Raw genomic sequence first — 25,122 nt, forward strand, 5'->3', positions numbered from 1 at the left:
ACGTTAGCGGAATATATTTTACTTCTTAAAAGACAAGAAGAGGCTAAAAGCATGGGCAATAGCGACGGCGGATTTGCGCACCCAATGGACGAGTACCGCTCGCCAAATGCAAGGCCACCTAAGGAGTATCTCATTCTTGATGTCCGCTCAGAGGAAGATTACCGGACCTGTCATATTGAGGGCTCACTGCACTACCCAAAGCGACGGTTGGTACACGCAACAAACCCATTTCTTCCGGAGATGTTTGAATTTAAGAATAAAGATAACAAGTGTATCGTATTGTACGATCTAGAAGAGGAATTAACAGTTGGACAGAGCGTTGGCAAGATCCTCTTTGAAAAGGGCGTTGATAATTTAGCAGTTCTAACGGGAGGATTACGAGAATTTGTACAGGACTATGCTTCTCTAATAGTGGGAAAGTGCCCTGTTCCGATAGTTCCCCGGGACAATCGCCTTTTAAAACGTGCAGAGGCGCTAGCAGCAGCGCGGAGTGAAACGCAACGGAGCATGTTTACTCATAAACCAAAGAGCTTGTCGAATAGTCTTGCCAAGCCAAGACGGTAGTGAGGAAATCATGTTGTTTTTGGGACGCCTCGTGGAGAGTAGGAAGGGATTGTTAGACGGGTGTGAATCTGTTGGATAAAAAGCGACGTGGCAATTCATTTTTTTCCTTCCTTTTTCTTTTATTTAGATTTTTTTTTTTTTTTTGAGAAAGTGGATGCGGAAATCATCTTCTTTTATTTTTTCCCTCCCTTGTTTTTTCAAATTTTTTTAAAACGTTTACGTAGGTGGATAATAGACAGTGCAGAAGTGGAATGCGTATACAATGGGCCGCTCACTCATGTATTCTCTGTGTTTGTCCATTAGTGGCGAATGTGACTGTTTTTTTTTATTTGCGTTTTAACTCTTTTTTTTTCTCTCATTGGGTGCTCCCGGGGAGTCCTGCATTCCTGCGTAGAAGGCTTATGCAGAGGAGCGTTAGGGCCTGGCTGAATACCTGTTAAACATGTTGGCTGATGTGAGTGATTCTAACAGGCGCCGGTTGTCATCCCCTCATGTGGAGAATGGCATTCCACTCAACGGGACCCTTTTGGAGGAGGCGCGGACTGGAGACACCGATGTTAGAAACATTTCAAATGAGAAAACGAATCCTGGCATGTGGGGAAAAGCAAATGGGGCTTTGAAACGACGAAAACCAGCAGCAAAACTGGCGCAAACTCGGGTTACGGTTGGCATGCATCTGAAGCGGTGGATCATCACGGGCCGGTTAGGTGCTGGATCCTTTGGTGAGACCTTTACGGCTGTAGAAGAAACAAAAGATTGCGGAGATGGCGATGAAGAGGATGAAACGACCGACAATTTGGCAGTTTCACATAAAATTAGGACCTCCTCGAGTCCGGTGGAGGTGTGCATCAAGGTGGAAAAAGAAAATAAAAATGTTCTTCGCATTGAAGCGGCAGCGTTGAAAAAGATGCAGTCCTGTCCTCAGGTAGCACGGTACTTGGGGAGTGGAAATACAGGAGGTATAAATTTTTTAGTGATGGAGCGACTGGGACCCAATCTGGCGGAGCTGCGCCGTAGCACTCCCATTGGCACATTTAGTCATTACACAACTCTTAGGTTGGGTATATCATGTCTCCGGGCAATACGCGGGGTCCATCAATTGGGGCTTGTTCACCGTGATATAAAGCCATCAAACTTTGTCATTGGTTTGGGTGTAACTTCAGATCCGCAGACTTGTTATCTTATAGACTTTGGACTGGCGCGTCGATACTGTCGTCTCAACGGGGAGGTACGTCCACCGCGCGAAAACGCTGGTTTCCGCGGAACAAGCCGTTACGCCTCATTGGCCTCACATCGTCAGCAAGAGCTTGGCCGTGTAGATGATATATGGAGTCTGTTGTTTATGCTTATTGAATTTGCCACGGGGACGTTGCCGTGGCGAAAATACAAGGAGAAGGAAGAAATTGGTCGGTGCAAGGAAGAAGTGATTGGTCCTGGGATTGTTCAAAATTTACCCCGTGAATTTCGTCCATTTTTAGCGCATCTACAGACTTTACATTATGAAGATGAGCCAAATTATGATTTTCTGCTTTCGCTCCTGGAAAGAGCGATTGAACGTCGTGGCTACCCACCGGACAAACCGCTTGATTGGGAGCATGAGAACGGCACAGTCTACCGTGTGGATTTTCGTGAAGAAGAAAATGTTTTAAAAAGTCCCATCAGACAGACTAGCACTGTGGCCGCTAACATTGCGGTTGCGAGAGAAAATCCTCTTCCCCGGCCGGTTCCCGTTGAATATGCTTTTCGAAAGCCTCTGGATGTATCGATTGTTCCTGCTCCCGAAGCGGTGAACATAAATATAAATCGTCCCACTTTGGCGGCACGTTTGATGCCACCGTCGCCGCAATCAGAGGAGGAGGCAGTGGAACAGGGTCTTGTGGGAGTAAGTGACGTGAGCTTATCCCCTGGAATTTCTAGAAGAGACCATCTGGACAATGGTAACCACACACCGGTGTGTGCGGGAACATTACCGTGGAATTATTCCCGTGTCACTCCTAACCCTGGAGGTGTTACCTTTGTCTCTGCAAATAAGCAGGGAGTTGGTATGGAAAATAAACGAGAAGACCACGGTAGGGACGAGCAGATGCTCGCAGAGAATATGGAGTTAATAGACTCCGGAGGGAGGTTCTCGCCACGCGAGGGGGCGTCTCCGATGATAAATGACAATCAGGCGGATAAAGGTGCCCATCTGGGGTCGTTGCCTCTGGAGGAAATGGCAGCAGCACAGTACCCAACACCAGAGTTAATGTCGCCCCAAAATCAACGACAACAAAAACAACAGCAGAACTTGCATAGAGGGACACGCAAAAAGGTTTCCTTTGCCAAGGATGTGGATCTAGCTGGCAATGGGGGAGTCTCTCCTTACCGCGAAGAGAAAAAAGCAGAAAAGGCGAAAAGGGGTATAAATTGTGAATGCAGTGCTATGTAACAGAGTTAAAACGTTAACTGTTCGAAACGACGGGGGGAGATAGAGTTGAAGGCAGCGATGGTGTGGTGTGGTGCGCTGGGTATTGTAGATATGGACAGTGGAGGGAGGGGAGAAGCAGAGATCAAAAATGTGGACATTAGAAACTCGTTTTGTCCTTATTTTTGGTCGTTGTCGTTGTGCTTTTATCTTAGCTGTTTTTTTGTTCTTTTTGTAACGACTTTTCCTGCTAGGAAATCATGGCGTGTTGCTTTTTTGGTCACCTTTTTTTTTTTTTTTTTTTTTCTATTTTCCCCTATCTGAATTTTATTTGTTGTGTATCTATTGTTCGATACGTTTGAAGGCGAAGGAATTTTGGCTCTAGTTTACACATTTGCTGTTGCTATTTGTATTATTTCTCTGTGTTCTGCCGCGAGGTGATGCTCTTGCGTGCGTGCCTTTTTGCATATATATATATATATAATTTTTTTGGAAGTATATTTTCAAAAATAATTTTCTTTTTATATGCGTTTGGTTCACCGGATTTGGTGTTCTACTCTTTTTATTTTGCTTTGCTTCTTTTCCACTCTTTTTGTTTGTCTGTTTCCCTTCCGTTTCACGGATGTGTTTTGATTGTTTGTGTAATTTTGCATGGGGAGCGGGTGAGAGAGAGAGAGAGAAGGGGAAGTCGTCACAAGAAGGTGGAACGTGTGGCTCTGTGTGTGGGGTGGTACATTTTGCGGGGAAGGAAGGGATCGCTGTGGGCGTCTGTAAATGTCGGACGTGGATCAGCTGATCGAAGAGTTGTTTCCAAACGGGGGGACGGAGCCGCACTCGGGGCTGAACGTCCGCTCAATGACGCATGAGCCGCCCGCCTCCAAGGCTGACTGGGACGCGAGTGATGAGGAAAGGGGCGACGCAACGGATGCAAAGATTGTTTCTGTGAAGCCTCAAGCCTCGGTAGATGCCAAGAAAAACTTCATTTCAGATCCATCCAAAAGCTACTTTGATGAGAGCGACGGGGAGGATTTCGGGCCTGCCGGAACTGTGTTTACCTTCGCTGTGGTTCCATTTCCGTTTTTTCCAAGCGATTTGGGTGGGGCATGTGTAGAAAAGTGTTTTGTCACAAACGTGGGGTCCAAGAGTCTTCCACACCCCACGATTGCTCGGCTTTTACTCTTTGCAAAAGAGGGGTACAGTGACAGGTTAACCCAAATACAGTTACTGGAACGTAAAGGTGCCTTTTATGCGCTTGATGCCAAATTTGGCAACGGGGCTTCTGACAGGTACGCTGAGAATATGGGTTGCAGTGGGGGATGCCCAGTGATGGTGTGCCGGAAGTGTAACTATGGTGTTATACGCCTTCAAGGAGCCGCTTGGAATGATGGGGAAGGTAGAATAGATCTGTACCTGACGGTGCGTAATTATTACCCCGATTGGAGTAGGTTGGCGAACTCTTTTCCTGTTGGAAAGGCAAAGGGTGCAGAAAATGATAGGGTGCTGGGACCAAGTGTTGGATGTGCAGCGTATTGTTGTCAGTGCTCTTGGCTTACTGTAAAGTCTGCACAGGAAATCATAGAAACCCGCTTATCACATACTGTCGGATATGTAGGGAAGGAAGATTCTTGTTGTTTTGCAACGCAGTGCCATTGATGCAAGGAGAAAGACGAAGACCTCCACTATGGGTCTGTCGGGGGCATATGCCACATGCCTGAATGCTCAATTTAAAATCAAATGAGTATATGCTTATATATATATATATATATATATATATATATATATATATATTTATATATGAATTGCGTATGCATTTACAGGATTTTTCAACTGCTGCTTAAATTTTTATTTTTATATTTCCATTGGGTCACTTGCATTTTTTTATTTATTATTATTATTATTTTTTGTATGTGTGTTTCTGTAATGTTTATTTTTTCTATTTCCTTCTTTGTTTTCTTGGTTTTTATTTTATCTTATTGTATTTATGCTTTTTCTGATATTGACATCATACTTCCAAGGTGGTGTTCAATTACAGTCAATGCCTCCAAAGAAGAGGTCCATTTCAAAGAAGAAGAAGAAGGAGGTGCTGCCAGATCCAAACACCATTTCTAACGGTGAGTGCGACTATTACATAGGCTCTTGGTCCCATTACCAAAACATTGACGCCATCTCCGACATTGCACACACTGTACTGGATCAACACACCTCGGCTGATGGGGAGGTGGGAGAACTTCCTCGTACAAATATTCTTATCCCAGCATGCGGACTCGGGGTTGCGGGTTCCCACTATGGTGTAGAAGTGGCCAACAACATCGTTGTTGAGAGCGTCCCCCGAACCTCCATGAAAAATGCAGTACAATTGAAGGAGGCAGGCGTGGCGGGGGAAGAGGCGTTAGAACCCGAGGAAACCGTTGAGGAAAAACAAGATGTGGATAAATCCTCCGAGGTGAATGAACCTGATGTTGGTGCCTCCCTAAGTGCCTGCGATGTGATTGTGCATGGAACCGTGCACATTGATGGCATCGTGACACGCATTGTTATTAAGCCAGACCTTCCAGAGCCTCCTGTTGTTCCACAGACTAAGAGAAAGCCCTCCATTAAGCGCAAGAAGAGTGCAAAAGCTATTGAAGAAGAGCAGCGGCGTTTAGCCGAGGCGGCAAAAATATATGAAGAAAAGGTTAATGCGGCTGTCGCTGCTGCACGAGAAGAGGAAGAATACCGGATGCAGTATGCACATCCTAATCGTTGGTCCAATGTGGTCTTCACCAATATCACTTTTACAGGTCAAGTGATAGTTTCTCATGCGCATGTTACATTTCGCAATTGTTTGTTTTCTGCGCGTGTTGTGGATGTTGCCCAGCTTCTGGTGACGCAGTACTGTCAGGTTGAATGCATCAGATGCACCTTTGAGTGTCCTGAAAAATGTGGCATGTACGGTCTACCAATGGGGAAGCTGACATTTCAGAAATGTCTTTTCACGGGTAATCCCAAGACATTACCCTCGGAGAAAGGGGCCACGGATGAGGCCCGTACGTTGCGAGGAAAGGCTGTGGGACTTCACACGGACAGCTGTTGCGTAACTGTGGAGGATTGCCAGTTTAAGGACTTGGAAACTGCCATTCTCTTGCGTGGTTCACACCCTGATGCCACCGCCGAAAAGCCTGCGATGGTGGTGCGAACATGCAAAGTGGAAAACATCTTTGGCTCAGGTATCGTTTTGGAGAATGTGCGTGGGGTGGAGCTTATGAAGAACGAATTTGCACAGTGTGATTACTATTCGTTGGATTGTGTCAAGGGGAAAGATATTCGCGTGTTTCAAAACACTTTTCTCTCGGAGGTCCGTGTTCAGAGGCATGCGCATGTGAAACTCATGCATAACAGGAGTGGAACTGTGCCCCTAGCATTGAAGGAGGTTGACAACCCCAACTGGCAGCCGGTGTACTGAGGGCTGAATTCATGTATGTAACCAAGAGGGCGCATGATCTGAGATGCCCCCGTAGCAATTTTCACTCGGGACACAAAAGACTTTTATTTTGGTGGTGAAAATATGAGAAGAGAAGGCCTTTGAAAACTTTTTTTCTCTACCAGCCAAGAAAAGAGAAAACAAATCAAGGGATATTATTGATGTAAATTGTAATGCCCATATGGGCGACGCCTTTTTGTTTTTGTTTTTGTTTTTCTTTGTTGTTGTTCTTTTATGTTGTTTTCTGTGTCGTTGGCTTTTAAGTGGGTCCCCTGTCCGATGCATGTTATTGGTGGGTGAAGAGGGGGAAAAATGGTTTTCTTTTTATTTTGTTTTATTTTTTGTCATGGAGATGTGATGTTTCTAATTTTTTTATTTTTTATTTTTTGTTCTTGTTGTTATCCAGCTTGTGAATAGGGGGGAGAGGCTCCGTCATTATTTTATAAGGGGTAACCGGCATCATTACGGTGGAGCAGCGCAACAGAGCATGCAAAAAGCAAGACGTATAGGTGCCGGTAAGATTTACGGTGTCATTATTGCCTCCGCCGTGGTGGGACTTTTTGTCCGGGTGCTTATTCTTTCTTATAATAAACGGAGTGATGCAAGTGACTGGACGTGGGGATGCCGCTTTTTTGGGAATAGGGCGAAATCAACAATTCGTCCTGTAGAAAAGTTAGAATGTCGTGGCTTTACGAAGGAGGAACTCCGTGAGTATGACGGCATCCAGAAGGGTGACATTTATGTCAGCGTCAAGGGCGTGGTGTATGAGGTGGCCCCGCAGTTCTACGGTCCGGGCCAGCCGTACCATGCCTATGCAGGACACGAGATCTCACGTTGTCTTGCTAAATCCGACACGACGGCGAAGGAGGCGAACAAGAATTGGATGCATGACTGCAATGAGGAGGAACTTGAGGCGTTGGAGTGGTGGGCGAAAAAGTTTGATTCGAAGTATCCTGTGGTGGGGTGGTTTGTGGCAGATGAGGACTTCTACTTGGACGCACAAAATAACACTCTTCAAACAATGTGATGGCGATGCTTACTTTTTTTTTTTTTTTTTGCGCCCATGCATTTTTTTCCTGCGGTAATGAAGAAGCCGTTCTTTGGGCTAGGGCGATTTATGAGTTGTTGGCTTGGTTTGAATGCTCTTTTGCTGTGTTATTTGCCTTTTATGTCATCTTTTTTCTCATTGCCTTGGGGCTGTGAAATATAAATATAAATATATTCAATTTGTTGTTCTTTTTTCCATATATTTTGAGACGACTGCAGCGAGGGCTCGGCGAGGGTTGCCACACACGCACCCACACTGAGCATTTAAAGGGATCTCTCACAGGACAGAAAGCAAACACACACTTACACACACTTACACACACACACACAATATATATATATATATATATACATTGAGGCAAAAGGAGGTGTGTTGCGTGGTAACTAAAATCCCACACCCGTAACTGGAACCTTTCCCTGACATTGTTATTTTTTTTGTCGTTTTTTTCGGACCGCATAAGAGGAAAACAAAAACAACATCAACAACAACAACAGCGAAGAAAAAAAAAATAATAATAAAATAAAAGAGGAAACCAGACATAAACACACATACGGATACGCGTACTTATAGTTCTCCGACGTTTACGTATATAACAGCGATTATTAATTACTGATACCGTGAGGATAAGGGGACACATTTTGAAAATTTAGTGGTTTTGTGGAGACGTACATGCAGACTCGGGAAGTGCAGCAGAATGAGAATTTTAGCGCCAATGCAGGGGTAAATACAGAAGAGGAAAATGTGTTGTCATCCGAAAGGCCTTGTGAACAGCATCTGGTTATTAAACGTGATAGTTACACGACCCTGGCCACTTTTTTTGCCGGTGGCGTAGCTGGTGCTTGTAGTCGAACATTGACTGCACCGCTAGACCGTATCAAGATCATTGTGCAGGAGGGTCACCTTGTTACGGGACCGTATCAGCGAATATCGATTTTTAAATCGGCCCGGTTGAAGGATGTCTTTAATTTAATTAGAGAGGACGGTGGCTGGCGCGCGTTTTGGCGTGGGAATGGTGTGAATTGCCTGAAAGCGGGTCCGGAGTTTGCCATAGTCTTTTCGCTTCGTCGTTATCTTTTATCGTTGTATGAAGATGGTGTAGAAGAAGAAGAGCGGCGAGAGCTAGAGTTTATTTCAACAGGGTGTAGTCCTCTTGACAGTGAACTTTACCGCTCCGCAGTCTCTGTATTACCCTCACCTTTGGACCGCTACGGGACTTTAACCGGCGTTCCCCGCCTTTTTGTTAACTTCAGCATTGGGGCATGCGCGGGATTTGGGGCTCAATTCTCACTTTACCCTCTAGAGGTCGTGAAGACGCGCATTGCCGTTTCAAAGATGACTGAATTTCGCGGTGGTATTCGAGAGGTCGTCATGGCCACGTACCGAAATGGTGGCATTGCTGAGTTCTATCGGGGACTTACGCCCAACATGGTTGGGGTGTTTCTCTATCGCGGTTTGGAGGTGGGGATGTACTCCACGGCGCAGCAGCAGATTATGATGTACAGAATGCGGAATTACGGAATGAGCCGCCACAATGCAGCGCTTTCTTCGATGGAGACGGCAGTTGTTGGCATGTTTGCCTCTATGATTGCGCAGACTGTGTCGTACCCACTCAATGTTGTGCGCACAAGGCTGCAGACGCAAGGGATAAACGGGCGCGAGATAAAGTACACCGGAATGATGGACTGCTTCATCAAGATGATTCGGGGGAAGGGTTTGGCGTCGCTCTTCTCCGGCATCACGGCAAACTACTTGAAGGCGCTCCCCGCGAGCTCATGCATGTTTGTGGTCTTCGAGCTGGTGCAGAAACTGTTGGTTGGCGATGATTGAATATGAATCAATGATGGCGAGGGTAACGACAACAACAACAAGATGGGGCATGCGCACACACACACACACACACTCACGCCAAAGGGATATATATATACATATATATATTAACCTTGCGCATACACGAAAAAAGAGATCAAACTGATTTATAAGAAAAGAGGATACATAAGGACAGCACTTCTTTATCGGAGCGGATGTTGGGGGGATGAGAAAAAAAGGAAAAAGCGAAACAAGGTTGAGTTGGGAGGAGGAGCGAAACGAATCACTTTGAGTCTCTGGAAGAGATGCGGATGGAGTGGCCGTGAACGATGCATCATTCTTCTTATTTTGGTTCTTGTGGGGGGTCTTTGTCATACGCCTTTTTTTTTTTTTTGTGTGTGTGTGTAAACGAGGGTATATTTATACGTTGGTACGCATGTAAAGAATTGTGGTCATATCTCTTCTCGTTAGATGCACGTATTATATATACACACAAATTTGATTATTGAACCAACAGGAATGAAGAAGGAGGAAAAAACTTTATTCGTTTAACGCTCATCTTTTTTTTCTTTTTTCTTCTTCTTCTTCACTGTGTCTGTTTTTGTCTTTTGTGGCTATTGCGAGGAGTCATTTTGCTGATGGTTCGTCTATAATTGTGTGCTCACGTGCGTCATGGCTTTTGTGAGACGAAAGGAAGGAAGAGGGAATGGATGAGGAGCAATGCGCATCACTGGTCTCTGGCTGGCGAGGATGTGTTTTTTTTTTTTTTTTTGGAGGAGTCAATAAGGTCCTGTGTTGTGTTTTCTTGTTTACGTGTGTGTGTGTTTGTCGTGCGCGGCTGCTTATGAGGCCAATGAGGCGAGTGCAAGACGTTGAACGGAACCCCCCGGGCAGCTCACGCGTTACGTGACGTTTATTGCCGAAGGGGCATTTCTTTTGAGTTGTGTCTTCCTTTCCTTTTCTTTGTTTTTTTGTTTTTGCAGGAACTAATTTTGTTTTCTTTTGTTTTTTCTGCGGAAGGACGAAACAAACAGAAGAAAAAAAAAGGTCACAAGTGTTTTAAAGCGTTTTTTTTATTATTTTTTTTTTTAATTATTTTGCCGTTTGTTGCTCTTGCCACTTTTATTTCCCTTCGGAGAAGAGGTGTTGCAGGAGCCGCATTGAGGCAACCGAAGGCAACACCCAAAATAAAAAAAAAGAAGAAAAAAAGAAAAGATATAAATATATCAGCAAGTGAATAAATAAAAAATAAGAATTTGACGTGCAACCAAAGCAAAGGTGTGCTTGGAGAGATATCATTGGTATGCCGCGACGTGATAGTGTGGCGGGCGAAGGCACACTGCCGGGGATACCACCGAGTGCGCCAGGAGGAGAGACAACGAATGGCGGGCCCGATAGGGAGGGGCGGCGAGCTGAGAGCCGCGATAATGATGATGGAAATGGGGATGTTGCAGCGGGAAATTCCACCGCGCGAGTGGGAGAAGAAATAGCGGAGCCTTCTATTGAGGACCTTGTAGAGGAAGCGGAGATTAATCTTGATGCGCCCTGTGCCAACTTGCCCCTATTGCGGGCACAGGAACTTAAGATAATAGGTCGTTGCGTGACCTTCCTGGGTGAGACGACCGTTGAGGGCGAACGTGTGCTCTTGCATTACGAGGGAGTGGTAGCGATGATAACCAAGGACACGGTCATGTTGCTTCAGGTACGCAGATACACCAAGGAGGACTTTTTAAAGTATCAAGAGATGATAGAGGCAGAAAAGAGGGATGAGCATAAAAAAGATGATCATCAAGAGCTTCATGGCGAAATGGATCGAAATGGGAATGGACGTGCGCATGCGGGTAACGAGGAGATGATGAATTTTCATGCAGCCAGTGAAGCCACCAGCAATGACGACGTCCATCATGATATGCACGTAGTTGACTGTAATATTTTGGCGGCGCAGGAAACTCGCGAAAACGCGGGGATGCCAGAACCGGATCCGCCGTTGACACGCCAGAACCGTCTGCTGGGAACGCGAACTATGGGACCGGTGCCATTCATGACTTTTTCACGTCGTCGTATCCACAACGTGGTTTTTGGGCATGATCCACAGAATTCCTTGTACTCCATTTTTCAGAACCCATCACGACGATATTTTGATATGCAGTGTTTGCGTATGTTTGTTCGGCGTTATCTTGTGCACACTAGTCAAGGGAACAACCCACGCAAGATAAATTTGCGTCCTTTTATTGAGTGGAGATGTAATTGCAAAGGCATCGCGGATGAATTACTTGTAAATGTTGCTAAGCAGGAGTTAGCGTATCTGATTAAGACTGAACGGGAGATGGCAAAGGCTGCCGAACGTTTGGCGAACAACAGGCGGAACTTTTTTCACACGTATCAGCCTACACATCGGTTATTTCGTGCAACTGGCATTCTTTTCCTTACACGGATCCCTGCTCAAACCTTTTCTCTTGCCATACTTGAGATGCTTGTGTCACTTCTTCTGCTTGGGTTTTCCGCGTACTCTTTTGCAACGGCACCACCCATACTTATTTACGGCTATGTTAAAGACTATACTTTTTCAGTGACATTTGCAGGTATTGTTAGCCTGTTAGCAAGCGGCATGACGGCGTTTCACTCTCTTCGGATGCGAATACCACTAACATTTTCAATTCATACTGCCCTTCGTCTTGTGGCGGCAACAGTTGCAATAGCTCTGGATACGATGGCCTTAGTCATGATAGGAGGAGCGGTGTCTTACTCTCATATACTTGGATACCTCTTTCGGTTAGCGCAAGAATCAGCAGAGCTTTGTTATTATTATGCACTCCACAATTGTACAGGGTTTGGTGAAATATGCGGGCCAGATAACATGTCTCCTATATGTATGCAACACAAGTGCCCATCAAATCGCACTACCACATGTACTCAGCCCTTGACAGCTACTCTTATTCGTATTTTTATTCCTTTTATTGCAATTTCCATGGTATTGGTGGCCCTCTTTATGATTGATCATCTTCTTCATTACCGCCTCCTGCAAGCGTCAAGGTTGCTGATGGCGCGCATGTAGACGCGGAAACGACTTACAATTGCACGCTTCGTTCCTTGTGAATACACACCATTGCGTTTGACAGTGAACGTGAAAGGGGTGTGGCATGGAATGAGAATAACGAAAGATTTGTGTGTGTGTGTGTGTGTTTCTTTGTTTTTGCTCTTTTCATTCTTTTTGACGTGTTTATTCTCTGTATTCAAATTTATTTGCAAATATCTGGTGCAATTACAATTGACTATATCCGATACCTGCAGAGTGTATGTGAAGCAAAGGAATACCACAAACGACCACGAACAACAGGACATGATGATTTTTAGAGTTATAGGAGACATTTAACGAAGAAAGAAACACACACACACACAAAAAAAAAAAAAAAAAAAAAAGAAAGTTGAGGGAAAGAGAAATAATTTGAGGAAGAAAGAAAGAAAAAGAATTAACGGGAATTTCAATATTATAAATATATATATATCTTTCTCTTTCTCTACTTTTTTAATTTTTGCGTGTTCTTCGATGGTATGAAGTAATATTCGAAGATGAGGGATCTCGCGCTCCGAAATTATTGCAGAGTTGAGGAACCTTTTAGTTTATGGCGTCGTCTATCCGATTTAAACGGATTTTTCATGTCTTGACTATTTTGTTCCCCTCTCTCTTTTTGTTTGCGGCCGTGAGTAAGTGAGTGTTTGCGTGCGTCTGTCTTGTGGATGTTGTGGGGTACTTCCTGTGGACCCGGAGCGCTCTGCATGGTATGTATACATATATCAATGCCAGTCACTTTTTTTTTTTTTTTCTCTTTCTTTCTCTCTCTCTTAATATATATATATATATATATATATATATATATATATATATGTTTATGAAGGGCGTAGGGGATTTGTTTGATTTTCTATTTTTGTCCTGGAAAATCCTTTGAAATGTTATTACTGTTGTTTTTAATTGAGCTTAAAGAAGAATGAAAATTTTTTTTCCTTTTTTTTTTTTTTTTTGTTGTTGCGTCGGTAGGTTGGGTTGCCGTTGGCTGTGGATAATATTTTTTTATGAATTCTCTTGGCAATTCGCACATATCCGTCTGTGCATCGCAGTGCTCGTTTATGCAATGCTCACTAAAGGGTGGGAGGGCCGCGGAGGTTTTGGCCTCCGTCGTGGCCTACTGCGTCTGCAGCATGAGCATGATTATACTGAACAAGCTGGTCATCTTCAGTTATGGGCTAAATTTTCCCATGGGACTCCTGTTTGTGCAGAACTTCGGCGCGGTACTTCTTGTTTCAGTTGGAAAGTGCATGCATTGGGTTTGGTACCCGGACTTCAGTATGGAGGTGGCGAGAAAGTGGCTCCCACTTACAATTCTCTTTGTCGCCATGTTGTGGACGTCCATGAAAGGTCTTTATACAATGTCTGTTTCCATGCATACGATTATTAAGAATCTTGCGGTAATTTTTACCGCCATTGGGGACTCAAAATTATACGGGAGGCGGGTAACAGGTATGATGTATCTTTCCTTTTGTCTTATGATCTGTGGCAGTTATTTGGGAGCCAAGGGGGACAGATGGGTCACAGCATGGGGTATGTTTTGGACGATTTCCAACATTGCATCCACGGTAAGCTACACATTGTACATGAAGTACCTTTTGTCTGACGTAAGTAAACAAATTGGACGGTGTGGACCCGTGTTCTACAACAATTTGCTTTCGCTGCCATTTCTTTTTATGGCATCTTTCTCTTCTTTTCCCAAGCTGTTGAGTGAAGTTTCCACCGCCTCCTTTGGGGCAATTTTTGCTCTTTTTTTAATGGTTGTTGCAGGGTCATTAATGACATTTGGCGTTTTTTGGTGCATGAATGAAACTTCTCCCACCACATTTAGTGTTATCGGTGCAGTTAATAAGGCCCCACTGGCAATAATGGGAATGGTCGTATTTAACCAGTATCCAACAACTACCGGCTATATTGGCATCTTTTTGGCTATTGGCGGAGGATTGGTGTACGCGTATACAAATGTTGGCACTGCTGTAACGCCAAAAGGGGAAGGCTCGAATGCCAGTCCATCACCAAATGTTGCACAAGACCCTCATTATGAAAATGCAATGTTGACAGGAAAACTAAAGGACGTGATCTAGATATGTTTCCTGTCCAGATAGATTCTTTTCCGTTTCTTTGTTGACAGGGTTTCAATGTGGCGAGCGAGAGGTATTAAATAATAGGTGTTCTAGTGCCGTTGAAAAGCTTAAAACGTCGATTGGAACTTGATTTGAATGGTCTTCCTCTCTTGCTTTTATTTTTGTCTTTAACATTTGATGATTCTGCTGCCATTGCTATTATCGATTGGATTGTTCGTTTTGTCTTCTCTACTGCTGCCTTTTCCTCACTCTTCGCGCAGTTGTTTCACTTACTGTGGGATGGGTGGGGTGGGGTGTTTGTTTGTGGGCCTTCTTGCTGATGTGTCTTTGGTATTATGAGTCGTCGGCGCCTTCGAACGGCTCGAGAAGTGCACCCATCACCGGCAATTCGCGGCTGCCGTGACTACGCCGTTCCAAGGGTGAGAGCGCTACACATTTATAGACTGTGGATCATTAATAGAGCAAAGAAAAAAAAAAAAGAATATTCACGAGCCCTTGCCTGTTTTTTCATGTCTGGCCTCCATTATTTGCTACCGTGGAAGAAGCAAAAATAAAACGCGACGGTTTATTGACGATCACTCTTTTTTTTTTTTTTTTTTCTTCAAATTATTTGAATAATTTATATGTATATTCGTGCTTGTGTGAATTTTCTCTGTTTTAGGATCTTCTTGCAAAAAAGGGCTACATACATGCTTCCTTCTGTTTCTCTCCAATGCCTTTTGTTGTTGTTGTTGTTGTGTTTGTTAGTTCGTTCTTTGCTATTCGAGGGAGGGAAAAGAGGAGGTGGTATGACTGGGGAATTTGGCACGCCAGGGGATTTTCCAAGAACGAAGGACATTGTGAATGGCGCTTTTGGGTTGGTGAAGGAGTACGGTAAATTGGTGAGCGAGCTCCCATGGGATGACTACGACTATCACATGGCTTTCCCCGGGTTTAGGCAGCAGATAAAGCGACACGGGGAGTCTCTTGTCGAGTTCATGGATAAGTGCTGTCAACTGCTTCCCGAGAAACGTCGAACTGACTTTAAAACAGGTGCTGGCACTCTGACGGAACAGCAGCGTTCAGCAGTCTTGGAGGCGGTGGATTCACTTTTGGAGAACGTTGATGGGTTGTTAGATAATTTGAAAGGGAAGCGGTTGAACGCAACAGACCAGCTATCTCTAACGTTTGTTTCGGAGCTACAACACTCTTCCTTTGCCGTGGACGGAGGAGGCTGTGTTCTTCGTCCGCAGCTGACGTTTGAACATCCAGTAGACAACAGTCCCACACCGTTCTGTCCTGTCTACTACGACGAAAAAGGTGAGCGACATGTGGGACAGCCTGGCATTCATCCATTTGCTGAGTTGATTAAAAACATGTCTATGCCTGAGGAACAGCTGATTCGTCGTGTAGAAACGCCGTACCTTCCGTTAGCTCAATGTCCACTTCGTTTTGTGGATGCCACAGTTGATTTGGAGGACGTTGTTGCTTTACTTTTGAAGGAAAAGGAGATTGCTGTGGATCTGGAGCATCACAGTTTTTATTCCTATCAAGGTTTTACATGTCTCATGCAGATCAGTACTCGGAGTGAAGATATTTTGATTGATTGTCTTAAACTTCGTTCTTCGATGCATCTGTTAGCGCCTGTTTTTTTGAATCCAAACATATTAAAGGTGCTTCATGGGGCACGCGAAGACATCCGGTGGCTGCAAAAGGACTTTGGTCTTTACCTTGTGAACTTCTTTGATACAGGGATAGCCCTGCAGACGTTGCACATGCCACACGGTTTAGCCTTTGCTGTGGATCATTTCTGTCAAGTGAAACTGGACAAAAAGTATCAAACGGCAGATTGGCGTATTCGACCCATTCCAGCAGAAATGGCGACATACGCACGGCAGGATACTCATTTCCTCTTATACGTATATGATCGGTTGAAGACACTTCTTCTTAACAGCGAGGGACGTGCCTCCATAGGAAATTTGCTTGTGCATGTGCTGAATGAAAGCCGTCGACTGTCGCTGGAGATTTACGAGAAACCACAATTGGATCCTGATGCATCGTATAAAATTGCCTTGGGACGGAGTTTAGGTGGACTCTCTTCCATGCAAATGAAGGTGGCGCGAGAGATCTTTAATTGGCGAGATGCCATCGCCAGGGAAGTGGATGATTCGCCCCCGGCTGTTCTGCATCTTTCCGCTGTGTTGGCTATTGCCACCAAACTTCCCACTTCTGCTAATGATGTTCTCAAATGCTGCACCCCTGTGAGTATGGTGGTGCGCACCAATGTGACGAGGCTCGTTCAGATTGTGAAGGATTCGCTGGGTGACGATGCCATTGCAAAGAATTCAGAGTCCGACGTTAAGGTTGAGCCCTCATCGCGTGAAACGGGGCCAATGCCGCGTATCGTTGGCGTTCATTGTCCCATGACAGGGACTCTTCCGTCCATAGAACGGCGTCCAGCTCCGGTGTTTTTGAAGGAAGAAGCAGCAGCCTTGCGGAGTACAGAACCTTCTGCGTGGTTTAATGCGATGCGCAGCGTTGCTGCCGTCCTTCGAAATAAGCGACTGCCAACTGTCGCACTACCCGGCCAGGAGGTGGTGGAAACATTAATGCGGGCAAAGACAGTGGAGAAACAGCTACGAGATGCCCTGGAGACAAGGGAGAAATATGATACTACGCGTACTTTGTCAGATGTAAAAAAATATGGTGTTAGCCGCCACGGTGAGGATGAGGAGGAAATTGCAGTGAGGGAAGAAGAGGACACGGCCGCTGAGAATGAAGACGGGGGTGAAAAGGATGGCAAGGCAGAAGCAAACGGTGAGGATGTATCTAAGAGGGCGGGGATGAAATTAGAAGAGAAGGCTGTTGCGCTTCGACAGGTTTACGGTACGGGGGGCGCGAATCGCAAAAGAGCCAGGATGGAGAAGAACAAGCGGTACAGTGGCTCATAATTCCTTTTTATTGGGTTTCACCTTATTGTTTTTTATTATTATTGTTAATGAGAGGATCTTTTAATGATATGCGGTGGTTTTGCTGGCAGTATCAGAGTTTTTTTGTGTAGTACTGATTAACAGGTAACGGTGTTTTTGATATTTGTTTGTTTTTTGATTTCTTGTTGTTGTTTTTGTTTTTATTTTATTTTGTCTTCTTGAGAGTATCTGTGAAATGCGGGTTTGGGGGTAAAGGCAATAGCGAGACCAGGTGAGGCTGCGGAGACGTCTTGATAGTCGGACGGGGCGCCTTGTCTCTTTGGTATTCATTTTTCACCTTTTTTGTGCGCATTCTTTTGTGTCTGCTGCTGGGGAGCGTGGGCGTTGGCTGTGGTACTGAGCATGCCCCATTGCTTATACCAATACTTCTGCCGGAGAGAGACGCGTGTGGCGGTGCGAGCAATTGCCTTGACTGCCTGTTTCTCAACACGCGCATGGGAACCTCACTGAATGCAGTTCGCTCATCGACTGCTTGCTTTCGATGTGTGTCGAGCACACGTTGCATGAGTCGGTTTGAAAAGTCTGCGTGCGACGATTTGGAAGAAAAAGTGTGACCCGCGGTGCTGCATTCCGCCGTCCCGCACTCTTCTCGCGCCATCCATGTTGGTGTTCGAAGGGGTGGACCGGAGGTCCTTATTCGACTCTTTCTGGCGCTGCATCGCTGGGGATTTTGCTCCACGCTGGGCACCTGCAAAAAGGAACAGGGTGGGCATGTGGATTCTTTTTTTTTCGAGGGCTTACGGGTCCGCATTTAACCGTGCGCCAACATTGCGTTGGCTCAAAAACTCCAAGCCATAGCAAGAAGCTTCTGTTGAAGGGGATGTTCTTATTGCAACAGAAACATGATTGTGTGTGCGCAAGGATCATCTGGAGGCGGGCGTACGTCAAATACAGTGGCATCTTACAGTGCGGTATAGAAGTGACCGGTCGTATTTTACAATTGTGGGGCATACAAACTACATTGCGGTTGATCGTTGTGTTAGGGAATATGATGCCGTCGTTTCCCTGTTTGGTGAGCGAAAGCGGTTTTCATTGCAACAGAAAACCACCTTTGAGCGGCAGATGCGACGTTATTTTTCCAACAGTGTTGACATTGTGTCGGTTGTGTGTTTTCGCAGGAGCAGTCGGAGCTGTGCCTCGTCCGCTTTCTTTTGAGCGTCCTTTTTTATCTTCCATTTGCCACATTGGAGGTGCGTCTGGGGGGATGGGGTTAGGAGGGCTAATGGAGGGACGGCGTATTCATCTCTCAAACCAAAGCTGGTGGGTGGCTGTACGCCTTGTCAATTTGAGCGTGTAACTCACGCTGACGGTGTGCGGGGGGAAAAAAACGAAGACACAGCCGACATCGGGAATATGTATCAGCGAATGAAGATACAGTTGGTGCGGTTTTTTCTTTTTCATGGGAGCAGCGTCGTTCTGAGCAACGAGGAACGTTTCCTTTTGACGTTTTTTGTTCCTAATGATGCTCTTCCTGCGAGCGAAGATATTTTCCATTACTTCACCTCGCAACTCGCCCTTCTACGCCGTGGGGGGGCAACAGGCGGAAGAGGCATCATTTGATGCTGGAGGGTTTGCTTTTTTTTTTTTTTTTTTTAATTGGATCCTGAAACGGATACGGCGAAAAATGTGCCTCTCATGGCCGTCTGGACAGCCGATCTTCCTTTACTCTGCTGTGAGCATGTCGCACACACTGACGTAGCGCTATGAAGGAATGTTTGGCAGCACAGTAATAATCCAGCGGCGAGCGTGCCAACGCAGTACAATTGACCAGCAATTATTTGTGATAATCGGGCTAATATTGCCACTGTCCCTCACGGTGTTGACTAAAGAAGACTCCGACGATGAAGTCCTTCGTGCGTGGTGGTTTATTTGCCTGCACGCTCTCTGGAATGACCTCGTAGGCGGCTGTTGAATTATTTATTATTTTTATTTTTCCTTATAAACAGCAATGAGAAACAAAAAAGAAGAAAAAACTTTTGGAGTAGAAAAAAGCAGAAAAGGGAAGTTTCTATTGGGGGCGAGAGTAGCAAATGTGAATGGACCGCGCATAACATCTCATACAGGGGACAGAATAAAACGCACGTACGCACAAAGATATAGAGATGTAGAGAGCGGGGGGACTCATGCCTGGGGAAATGCGGGAAATGACATTTTTTTTTTCTTTTGATTTTCTTTTCTTTTTCTATTTGCGCTGGATAGATACGAATTCGGTCAACTGCGACTGCCAACTTTTAGGTAAAGTATCCATTGATGCCATACAACAGGGAAATAATTGCCTCCATCTCATTTGAGTCTGAGCCATCCTCTAGGAATAACTCGCCCATACGAGGCGGCCTCAATGACAACGTGAAGGCGCGAGAGTCACTTGATGCTACAGGAGAACCCGTTTCCCAACAAAACGAGGCAACGCGTGACATTATTCGTTGTATGAAATGGGCCCTGGCGCAGAGTATCACGAGTATTTCTCATCCAGCCAAGCAGCGACCTCTGAACCCGAAGAAAGACTTCACCATAGAAACAACGATTGAGGTCGAAGTGAAAAAAAACAATACATTAGGGTTAGGCTGTTGTGGTGGTGCAGCCGCGGTGAAGCGGCGTTCTTCACAAGTCATGTCCGTTCGCGAGAGTGGAAATAGTAAAGTTAATTTTACTTATAGTGATACTGACGGTGCTGACGATGAGGAAGGTCCACAAGTTTCCTTTAAATTTACGGACTATTCTCCAATGTGTTATCGTCATATACGGGAATTTTTCAATATTGAGCCGAGGGCTTATTGTGATGTTTTGATGCGCAGTAGATGGCATAGTACGCCTACGCCAGGGAAGTCGGCTGCACAGCTCTTTTTCTGTGGTAAGGACTGGGTTATAAAAACCATGACCACAGAGGAAAGTGAGTTTTTGCGTAGTATCTTGCATCGCTACTACTTTTTTGTGCTGGATAATCCACACACGTTACTGCCCCATTTTGTTGGGCATCATCGCCTTGAAATTGCTGGGGATAAGATAAATTTTATTATAATGCAAAATGTCTTTGCAACAGGGAATGCAATACATGAAAAATATGATCTTAAAGGAAGTACGGTAGGACGTTTTGCTACCGAAGCCGAAAAAAGAAAACAGACATGCACACAAAAAGATCTTGATTTAAACCGTCCAATACATGTGGGGCCGGCGCGAAGACAACAACTTATTGAGCAAATCAATAAGGACTGTGATTTTTTGAAACGATCACACGTCATGGATTATTCGTTTCTGGTTGGTATTCATGTATTGCCGATGCACGACTCACGGAGATTGGGGACTAGTGTAATGGGGGGAAAAGAAAGCATAAATATGTTATCGTCAACATTAGCCTTTGATGGCACGCTAGCTAGTGGGGTTTTAGATGGACAATTTAACCAGACAAATGGTGTTTTTCACATTTCCCCGAACGAGCCTGTCATTGACGGAAGATGCTTTACTGCCGATGAAGGTGGCATGCGTAGCACGGACCAGCCAGGTACTCGGAGGGAAATATATTACATTGGAATCATTGATATCTTGCAGAAGTATAATGCACGGAAATATTTAGAGACGTCATGGTTTGGTTTGGTAAACGATTCAAAGAAGATATCTTCCGTCCCTCCTCGCGAATACGCGGAGCGTTTTTTGGCCTTTGTTTCCTCAATTATTGTGTGATGCGATGTTGCATGGAAAATAAGGCGTTATACAGGGGAGTAGAATGAGGAGGAGGAACAACTTCCGCCAACCGAAACACAGTCAGACGATGGACAAAGACACACACACAGACAAAAAAAAAAAAAAGGAAATATCTTTACTGATTATTTTTTTTTTTTTTTTGTTTCTGTGTTTATGCGGAATGTTGTTTTCTGGGCGCTTCTTCTTTTGTATATTTGAGATTTGGGCGATTCGGTTTCTGCGTCTGTGTGTGTTTGCTTGATAGATGGAGGAGTGAGTGGGCATATATGCATGCCCTTCCCTTTGCGGATTGTCATATATAGTTTTTTTTTTTTTTTGTGTGTGTGTGTTTGTTGCTTTTGTGAGGCGTGTGTGCATTCTTGCTATTGCATTTTTTTCCCTTACCGTGAAGCGGACAAATGCCCGTAGTCATGCACCTCCCACAATTTCATCAGCCGGATGATCCTCTGACGTTTCCTTTTTGCAATGTTATGCGTGACGGTTTTGTACATTATTCATTTATATTTGCGATGTGTCGGTGTGGCTGTGGGATGTATTGTAAAGAGAATCTCAATATGTTTACACCATTTGTATTGTTTGAGCTTTCACAACATGCTGCCGATTGTGTGGTGTTTACTCGATGAAAGAGTTTTTTTTTTTTTTTTTTTCTGGAAGGGGAAGGTTAGAAACCTCTTGGGTGAAGTGTGTACTCTCATGGGGCTAAATACATGTGTGACTTTCTTGTTTACTTTGCGCGTTTCTGTAACTGTTCATTGATTTGTTTTAAAAGCCACCGTGTCGCAAGGTAGCGAGGGCAGTTCTCTCGTTGTTGTTGTTGTTTTTTTTTTTTCTTTCATCCCACCCACACTCGATACCACCACTACTACTACCACTAATAATAATAATAATAACGGTATTACTGTCCTTCACGCGATGGGCAGTCTGTTGGCTGTCGGGCCCTAAAGACGGCTACTTTGTCATTCCACAACGAGCTCGGTTATGAAACATATATTTGTGAAATAATTGGCTTACTGATGTATGTGACTGCCGGATAAATCGCCTAATCATCACGAGGGATGTTGGGCGCATTGAACCAAACCGTTAGTCTCCTTTATTGTATCGTTACTTCCCGAGGGAAGAAGGGGCATGACTCCATCCGAGTATAAATTCCTTAAATTTTTTTTTTTTTTTTGAAGGGGGCTGTTGTTTTTGTTTGCATTCACCATCCTTGACTGTCTTAAATTGTGCTTCTGTGCGTTTCTCCCCTTCTTTGCGGTTGTGGCTTGCCTGCATTTGGCGCTGGAGGGGGAGGTAAAAACAAAAAAGAATAGAGATTGAGAGAAGGAACCAAAATAAATAAATAAATAAATATAAATATATATAAAGAGGCTTGTCGGTGTAGAATTAGCTGCTCTTGGGGGGGAAAAAGAAGTGTGGCTTCGTTTACGCTGATGAACCCGCCGTCGAAGTTGGGCGAATTCTTTGGAATTGTGGACGACTTCTTCAAGAAGACATTCCGTGATGACTCACGAGTATTTGTGGCGGTAAAATCCCGGCAGTACTCCGAGTCTTTTCCGGGTAAACAACTCTTCTTTACAGCCCCTCCGCCCTCGCCACTGGAATCCGGAAAAACCGACGTTCAAACGCCTGCAACGGCACAGGAGACGGCTGCAATTGAGTCCAAAAAGGAAAACTACATGACTTTCTCTCCCCGTCTGACTATTAATAAGGATGGAACGGGATTTGGAAAGATCAAGCTTGGGTGCGGCCTCTGTATTCAACGTGTTTGTCGCTTTGAGCAGGGTTTGACGTTAACCAGCAGGGGAGTTGTTGCTACCAACGTAAAATTGATTGATCTTCTTGAGGGCCTCGAACTTAAGGGTCGGGTTTCCGTTAATACGATTGCCCCCGCATCGGAGGATGTGTCGGTGGCTACTATAGATTATCAAAGGCGTGATTTTTACACTACACTCGGCTACCAACGCAATGGACTTGGCAGTAGTGATCTCTTGGTGGATTGCGGAACGAAATTCTTTAATCTTCTCGTTGGTGCGGGCTTTGAAAGGCAAAAGCTGTCCTACCTTGAGCATCACGATGCCTCAGCGCAGATGGATGTGCTATATGCAGGTTTAGGCTTCACTGGGGTCAACTGGTCGATTGGTGCAAAGATGGTGCGTGCACACGATGCTTGGAACGCGGCTCGAGTGGCGTTTTATCAGCGTATGGCGCCCAACACGATGGTGGCATGTGGGTATAACTTTGATTTGTTGGAGTCCCGTGCACACCTCTCTTTGGGTTTCTCACAAGGCTTTCGTCTGCGACTGCCGACCATCCTGCAGCAGCGCTCGGAGGAGCATTTGGATGAGTGGACGGCGATCTTACCATTTGTGGGGGCCGTTAAGGCAGAGAGCGACGGTGTATGCGCTGCGACCATTCGTGGCATCTTTAACGGGGTAATTCATTGGGCCTTAATTGCCCGCAAGAATGTGATGCTTGAGAAGAGCCCAGTGCAGTATGGGGTGACCATTTCAATGGAGTCGGGATGATAAATGAAGGCAAAAAAAAAAAAAAAAAATAAGAAGCTGACATTGTTGGGAGGTTATTATTACCATATTATTATTATTATTTCTTTCTGCACCACCTGTTTAACGTTTCTTACCGGATTTTCTTTTATATCTATTTCTTATTATTACCCCATAGAGTGTCCTTCCGTCTCATTCATGGGAGAACCGTTCATGTTTGAGTCGTATAGATTCCTGGAGACGTTTGATGAGAGCAAACAATGAGGAGGGGGGAAATAGAGGGCAACGAGGATCCTTTTCTTTTCTCGACAACGCGTACTTCTTCTGTTGCCAATTGACACTTGTTTTTGATTATTATTATTATTATTATTAATTATTTTTTTTTTGTTAACTGTGTTATTGGTGCAGAGAACAATAGTCAACGACACAAAGCCATAACAATAGCCAAGGGACGAGAAGGAAGGCAAAGAAGGAATAGAACTAGGGAGCGACGTTGGGTGTAGAAGATGGCTGACAACAATATGATGGGGAAAGTGATGGCGTGGCGTACAGGACGTTTGGGCTTCAAGACGACCGTTGTGACGCTTCTCTGTATTTTGTTAAATATTCTTGCCTTGTATCTTCTGCGTCGGTTATTCCCCGCCCTGAGGGGCGGCGGCGATCATAGACACACACATGGGAGCAGAAGGAGAAGTAGCAGCAGGGATGGCAATTCGAAGAAGAAACACAAGAAGCATCATGGAAACGGGGAAGTAAAGAATTCCCTTCCAAATTTACTTCTGCTCCTTGGCATTCCTGGCAGTGGAAAGACGACCTGGATCAACCAGTACATTGATCGTTGTGACAAGTCATATATTGTTCTGAACGAGGATTCTGTTGCTGGAAAAGTTGTCGCCGCAATCGATGATTCCTCGTGGGAAGAAGGGGTGCGGGAAGCTTTTATTGGTGAAATTGTGCGACACTTAAATGAAAAACAAAATGTGGTTTTGGACGACTCCTTACGTGTCATGGATGAGGAGTTCCGGCGCAGCATCATGGAGGCAGCACCTCCTTGCAATCTTTTGGTGAAGGAGTTTCCCATCAAGGCACTCTTTGCGCATGCACGTCTATTGAAGGTTGCCGAGGAAGTTACTGATCGTCGTTGCCCCACTGAAATTGAAATGGAGGAATTGGAGACCAACTTTGAGAAGGCGAGGGCATGTATGAAGACGGAAGGGTGGAAGCAGCTGCTAGATCCATCGCATTTGCGGTCAAAACACCGGTGAGGCTGTAGTGGATGTCTCATCCAATGCACTGAGGGCTCCAGAAGCCAATCATAAGGATGCATATATATATATATATATATATATTGGGAGCTTGTGAAGAGAATGTTTGCGAGGAACGCTAGTTACCTGAATGAATATGCATTTTCCGATAAAAAGAAGATATCTCTGTACAATTCGTTTCTATCGTATGATCCTTTTGAAGACTGCGATGGAAGGAATCAATGAACCGTTAACGGTAAGACGAATTTATTTGTTTAT

The 25,122-nt window shown here is 44.9% G+C and overlaps 12 protein-coding genes across 12 annotated transcripts, besides 51 other annotated features; all 12 read left to right on the top strand.

Annotated features, from left to right (window-relative positions):
• On the top strand, positions 1–564 carry Tc00.1047053504057.178 (hypothetical protein, conserved; the record flags this gene model as incomplete). The annotated part of the gene is made up of 1 exon (XM_812215.1): positions 1–564. A coding segment is annotated over one exon (564 nt), but the record flags the coding sequence as incomplete, so codon positions are not given.
• Positions 1–1,385: a sequence feature (heterozygous, non-Esmeraldo-like haplotype).
• Positions 663–708: a sequence feature (A-rich).
• On the top strand, positions 1,007–2,992 carry Tc00.1047053504057.170 (protein kinase, putative; the record flags this gene model as incomplete). Its single annotated transcript, XM_812208.1, has 1 exon — positions 1,007–2,992. One exon carries the CDS (start codon positions 1,007–1,009, stop codon positions 2,990–2,992), a length of 1,986 nt encoding a protein of 661 aa, XP_817301.1.
• Positions 1,386–2,409: a sequence feature (haploid, non-Esmeraldo-like haplotype).
• Positions 2,410–4,685: a sequence feature (areas merged during assembly that could not be assigned to a particular haplotype. This can correspond to areas where the two haplotypes were merged or to regions with more than two copies in the genome that were merged during assembly.).
• Positions 3,254–3,281: a microsatellite.
• Positions 3,435–3,495: a sequence feature (AT_rich).
• Positions 3,743–4,621, top strand: Tc00.1047053504057.160 (hypothetical protein, conserved; the record flags this gene model as incomplete). Its single annotated transcript, XM_812207.1, has 1 exon — positions 3,743–4,621. One exon carries the CDS (start codon positions 3,743–3,745, stop codon positions 4,619–4,621), a length of 879 nt encoding a protein of 292 aa, XP_817300.1.
• Positions 4,686–4,846: a sequence feature (areas merged during assembly that could not be assigned to a particular haplotype. This can correspond to areas where the two haplotypes were merged or to regions with more than two copies in the genome that were merged during assembly.).
• Positions 4,716–4,764: a microsatellite.
• Positions 4,807–4,966: a sequence feature (A-rich).
• Positions 4,847–9,335: a sequence feature (areas merged during assembly that could not be assigned to a particular haplotype. This can correspond to areas where the two haplotypes were merged or to regions with more than two copies in the genome that were merged during assembly.).
• Positions 4,950–6,410, top strand: Tc00.1047053504057.150 (hypothetical protein, conserved; the record flags this gene model as incomplete). Its single annotated transcript, XM_812206.1, has 1 exon — positions 4,950–6,410. The coding sequence occupies one exon, from the start codon at positions 4,950–4,952 to the stop codon at positions 6,408–6,410; it is 1,461 nt and encodes a 486-aa protein (XP_817299.1).
• Positions 6,622–6,662: a microsatellite.
• Positions 6,793–6,816: a sequence feature (AT_rich).
• Tc00.1047053504057.145 (hypothetical protein, conserved) lies at positions 6,916–7,455 on the top strand (the record flags this gene model as incomplete). Its single annotated transcript, XM_812216.1, has 1 exon — positions 6,916–7,455. The coding sequence occupies one exon, from the start codon at positions 6,916–6,918 to the stop codon at positions 7,453–7,455; it is 540 nt and encodes a 179-aa protein (XP_817309.1).
• Positions 7,631–7,651: a sequence feature (AT_rich).
• Positions 7,771–7,805: a microsatellite.
• Positions 7,806–7,829: a microsatellite.
• Positions 7,942–7,969: a microsatellite.
• Positions 7,976–8,001: a sequence feature (AT_rich).
• Tc00.1047053504057.140 (ADP/ATP mitochondrial carrier protein, putative) lies at positions 8,146–9,303 on the top strand (the record flags this gene model as incomplete). The annotated part of the gene is made up of 1 exon (XM_812205.1): positions 8,146–9,303. The coding sequence occupies one exon, from the start codon at positions 8,146–8,148 to the stop codon at positions 9,301–9,303; it is 1,158 nt and encodes a 385-aa protein (XP_817298.1).
• Positions 9,336–10,322: a sequence feature (areas merged during assembly that could not be assigned to a particular haplotype. This can correspond to areas where the two haplotypes were merged or to regions with more than two copies in the genome that were merged during assembly.).
• Positions 10,323–11,695: a sequence feature (areas merged during assembly that could not be assigned to a particular haplotype. This can correspond to areas where the two haplotypes were merged or to regions with more than two copies in the genome that were merged during assembly.).
• Positions 10,350–10,381: a sequence feature (AT_rich).
• Positions 10,467–10,537: a sequence feature (T-rich).
• Positions 10,586–12,337, top strand: Tc00.1047053504057.130 (hypothetical protein, conserved; the record flags this gene model as incomplete). The annotated part of the gene is made up of 1 exon (XM_812204.1): positions 10,586–12,337. One exon carries the CDS (start codon positions 10,586–10,588, stop codon positions 12,335–12,337), a length of 1,752 nt encoding a protein of 583 aa, XP_817297.1.
• Positions 11,696–12,044: a sequence feature (areas merged during assembly that could not be assigned to a particular haplotype. This can correspond to areas where the two haplotypes were merged or to regions with more than two copies in the genome that were merged during assembly.).
• Positions 12,045–13,496: a sequence feature (areas merged during assembly that could not be assigned to a particular haplotype. This can correspond to areas where the two haplotypes were merged or to regions with more than two copies in the genome that were merged during assembly.).
• Positions 12,681–12,706: a microsatellite.
• Positions 12,767–12,788: a sequence feature (AT_rich).
• Positions 13,094–13,127: a sequence feature (GA-rich).
• Positions 13,129–13,168: a microsatellite.
• Positions 13,276–13,302: a microsatellite.
• On the top strand, positions 13,354–14,430 carry Tc00.1047053504057.120 (lipophosphoglycan biosynthetic protein 2, putative; the record flags this gene model as incomplete). The annotated part of the gene is made up of 1 exon (XM_812203.1): positions 13,354–14,430. The coding sequence occupies one exon, from the start codon at positions 13,354–13,356 to the stop codon at positions 14,428–14,430; it is 1,077 nt and encodes a 358-aa protein (XP_817296.1).
• Positions 13,497–13,498: a sequence feature (haploid, non-Esmeraldo-like haplotype).
• Positions 13,499–14,268: a sequence feature (haploid, Esmeraldo-like haplotype).
• Positions 14,269–15,235: a sequence feature (areas merged during assembly that could not be assigned to a particular haplotype. This can correspond to areas where the two haplotypes were merged or to regions with more than two copies in the genome that were merged during assembly.).
• Positions 15,012–15,055: a sequence feature (AT_rich).
• Tc00.1047053504057.110 (ribosomal RNA processing protein 6, putative) lies at positions 15,054–17,360 on the top strand (the record flags this gene model as incomplete). The annotated part of the gene is made up of 1 exon (XM_812202.1): positions 15,054–17,360. The coding sequence occupies one exon, from the start codon at positions 15,054–15,056 to the stop codon at positions 17,358–17,360; it is 2,307 nt and encodes a 768-aa protein (XP_817295.1).
• Positions 15,236–16,740: a sequence feature (areas merged during assembly that could not be assigned to a particular haplotype. This can correspond to areas where the two haplotypes were merged or to regions with more than two copies in the genome that were merged during assembly.).
• Positions 16,741–17,831: a sequence feature (areas merged during assembly that could not be assigned to a particular haplotype. This can correspond to areas where the two haplotypes were merged or to regions with more than two copies in the genome that were merged during assembly.).
• Positions 17,491–17,546: a microsatellite.
• Positions 17,832–19,807: a sequence feature (areas merged during assembly that could not be assigned to a particular haplotype. This can correspond to areas where the two haplotypes were merged or to regions with more than two copies in the genome that were merged during assembly.).
• Positions 18,975–18,997: a sequence feature (AT_rich).
• Positions 19,311–19,333: a sequence feature (AT_rich).
• Positions 19,550–19,587: a sequence feature (A-rich).
• Tc00.1047053504057.104 (phosphatidylinositol-4-phosphate 5-kinase alpha, putative) lies at positions 19,650–21,077 on the top strand (the record flags this gene model as incomplete). Its single annotated transcript, XM_812210.1, has 1 exon — positions 19,650–21,077. One exon carries the CDS (start codon positions 19,650–19,652, stop codon positions 21,075–21,077), a length of 1,428 nt encoding a protein of 475 aa, XP_817303.1.
• Positions 19,808–20,091: a sequence feature (areas merged during assembly that could not be assigned to a particular haplotype. This can correspond to areas where the two haplotypes were merged or to regions with more than two copies in the genome that were merged during assembly.).
• Positions 20,092–22,464: a sequence feature (areas merged during assembly that could not be assigned to a particular haplotype. This can correspond to areas where the two haplotypes were merged or to regions with more than two copies in the genome that were merged during assembly.).
• Positions 22,249–22,269: a sequence feature (AT_rich).
• Positions 22,428–22,448: a microsatellite.
• Positions 22,465–22,717: a sequence feature (areas merged during assembly that could not be assigned to a particular haplotype. This can correspond to areas where the two haplotypes were merged or to regions with more than two copies in the genome that were merged during assembly.).
• Positions 22,529–23,623, top strand: Tc00.1047053504057.97 (hypothetical protein, conserved; the record flags this gene model as incomplete). Its single annotated transcript, XM_812209.1, has 1 exon — positions 22,529–23,623. The coding sequence occupies one exon, from the start codon at positions 22,529–22,531 to the stop codon at positions 23,621–23,623; it is 1,095 nt and encodes a 364-aa protein (XP_817302.1).
• Positions 22,718–25,020: a sequence feature (areas merged during assembly that could not be assigned to a particular haplotype. This can correspond to areas where the two haplotypes were merged or to regions with more than two copies in the genome that were merged during assembly.).
• Positions 23,635–23,655: a sequence feature (AT_rich).
• Positions 23,950–23,977: a microsatellite.
• On the top strand, positions 24,106–24,864 carry Tc00.1047053504057.90 (hypothetical protein, conserved; the record flags this gene model as incomplete). The annotated part of the gene is made up of 1 exon (XM_812201.1): positions 24,106–24,864. The coding sequence occupies one exon, from the start codon at positions 24,106–24,108 to the stop codon at positions 24,862–24,864; it is 759 nt and encodes a 252-aa protein (XP_817294.1).
• Positions 24,925–24,948: a microsatellite.
• Positions 24,951–25,122: part of a mobile genetic element that runs on past the window's edge.
• Positions 25,021–25,122: part of a sequence feature (areas merged during assembly that could not be assigned to a particular haplotype. This can correspond to areas where the two haplotypes were merged or to regions with more than two copies in the genome that were merged during assembly.) that runs on past the window's edge.
• Positions 25,108–25,122: part of a sequence feature (AT_rich) that runs on past the window's edge.

This window comes from Trypanosoma cruzi, genomic scaffold (genome assembly GCF_000209065.1).
Source record: "Trypanosoma cruzi strain CL Brener 1047053516931 genomic scaffold, whole genome shotgun sequence".
Classification (NCBI taxonomy): domain Eukaryota; phylum Euglenozoa; class Kinetoplastea; order Trypanosomatida; family Trypanosomatidae; genus Trypanosoma; species Trypanosoma cruzi.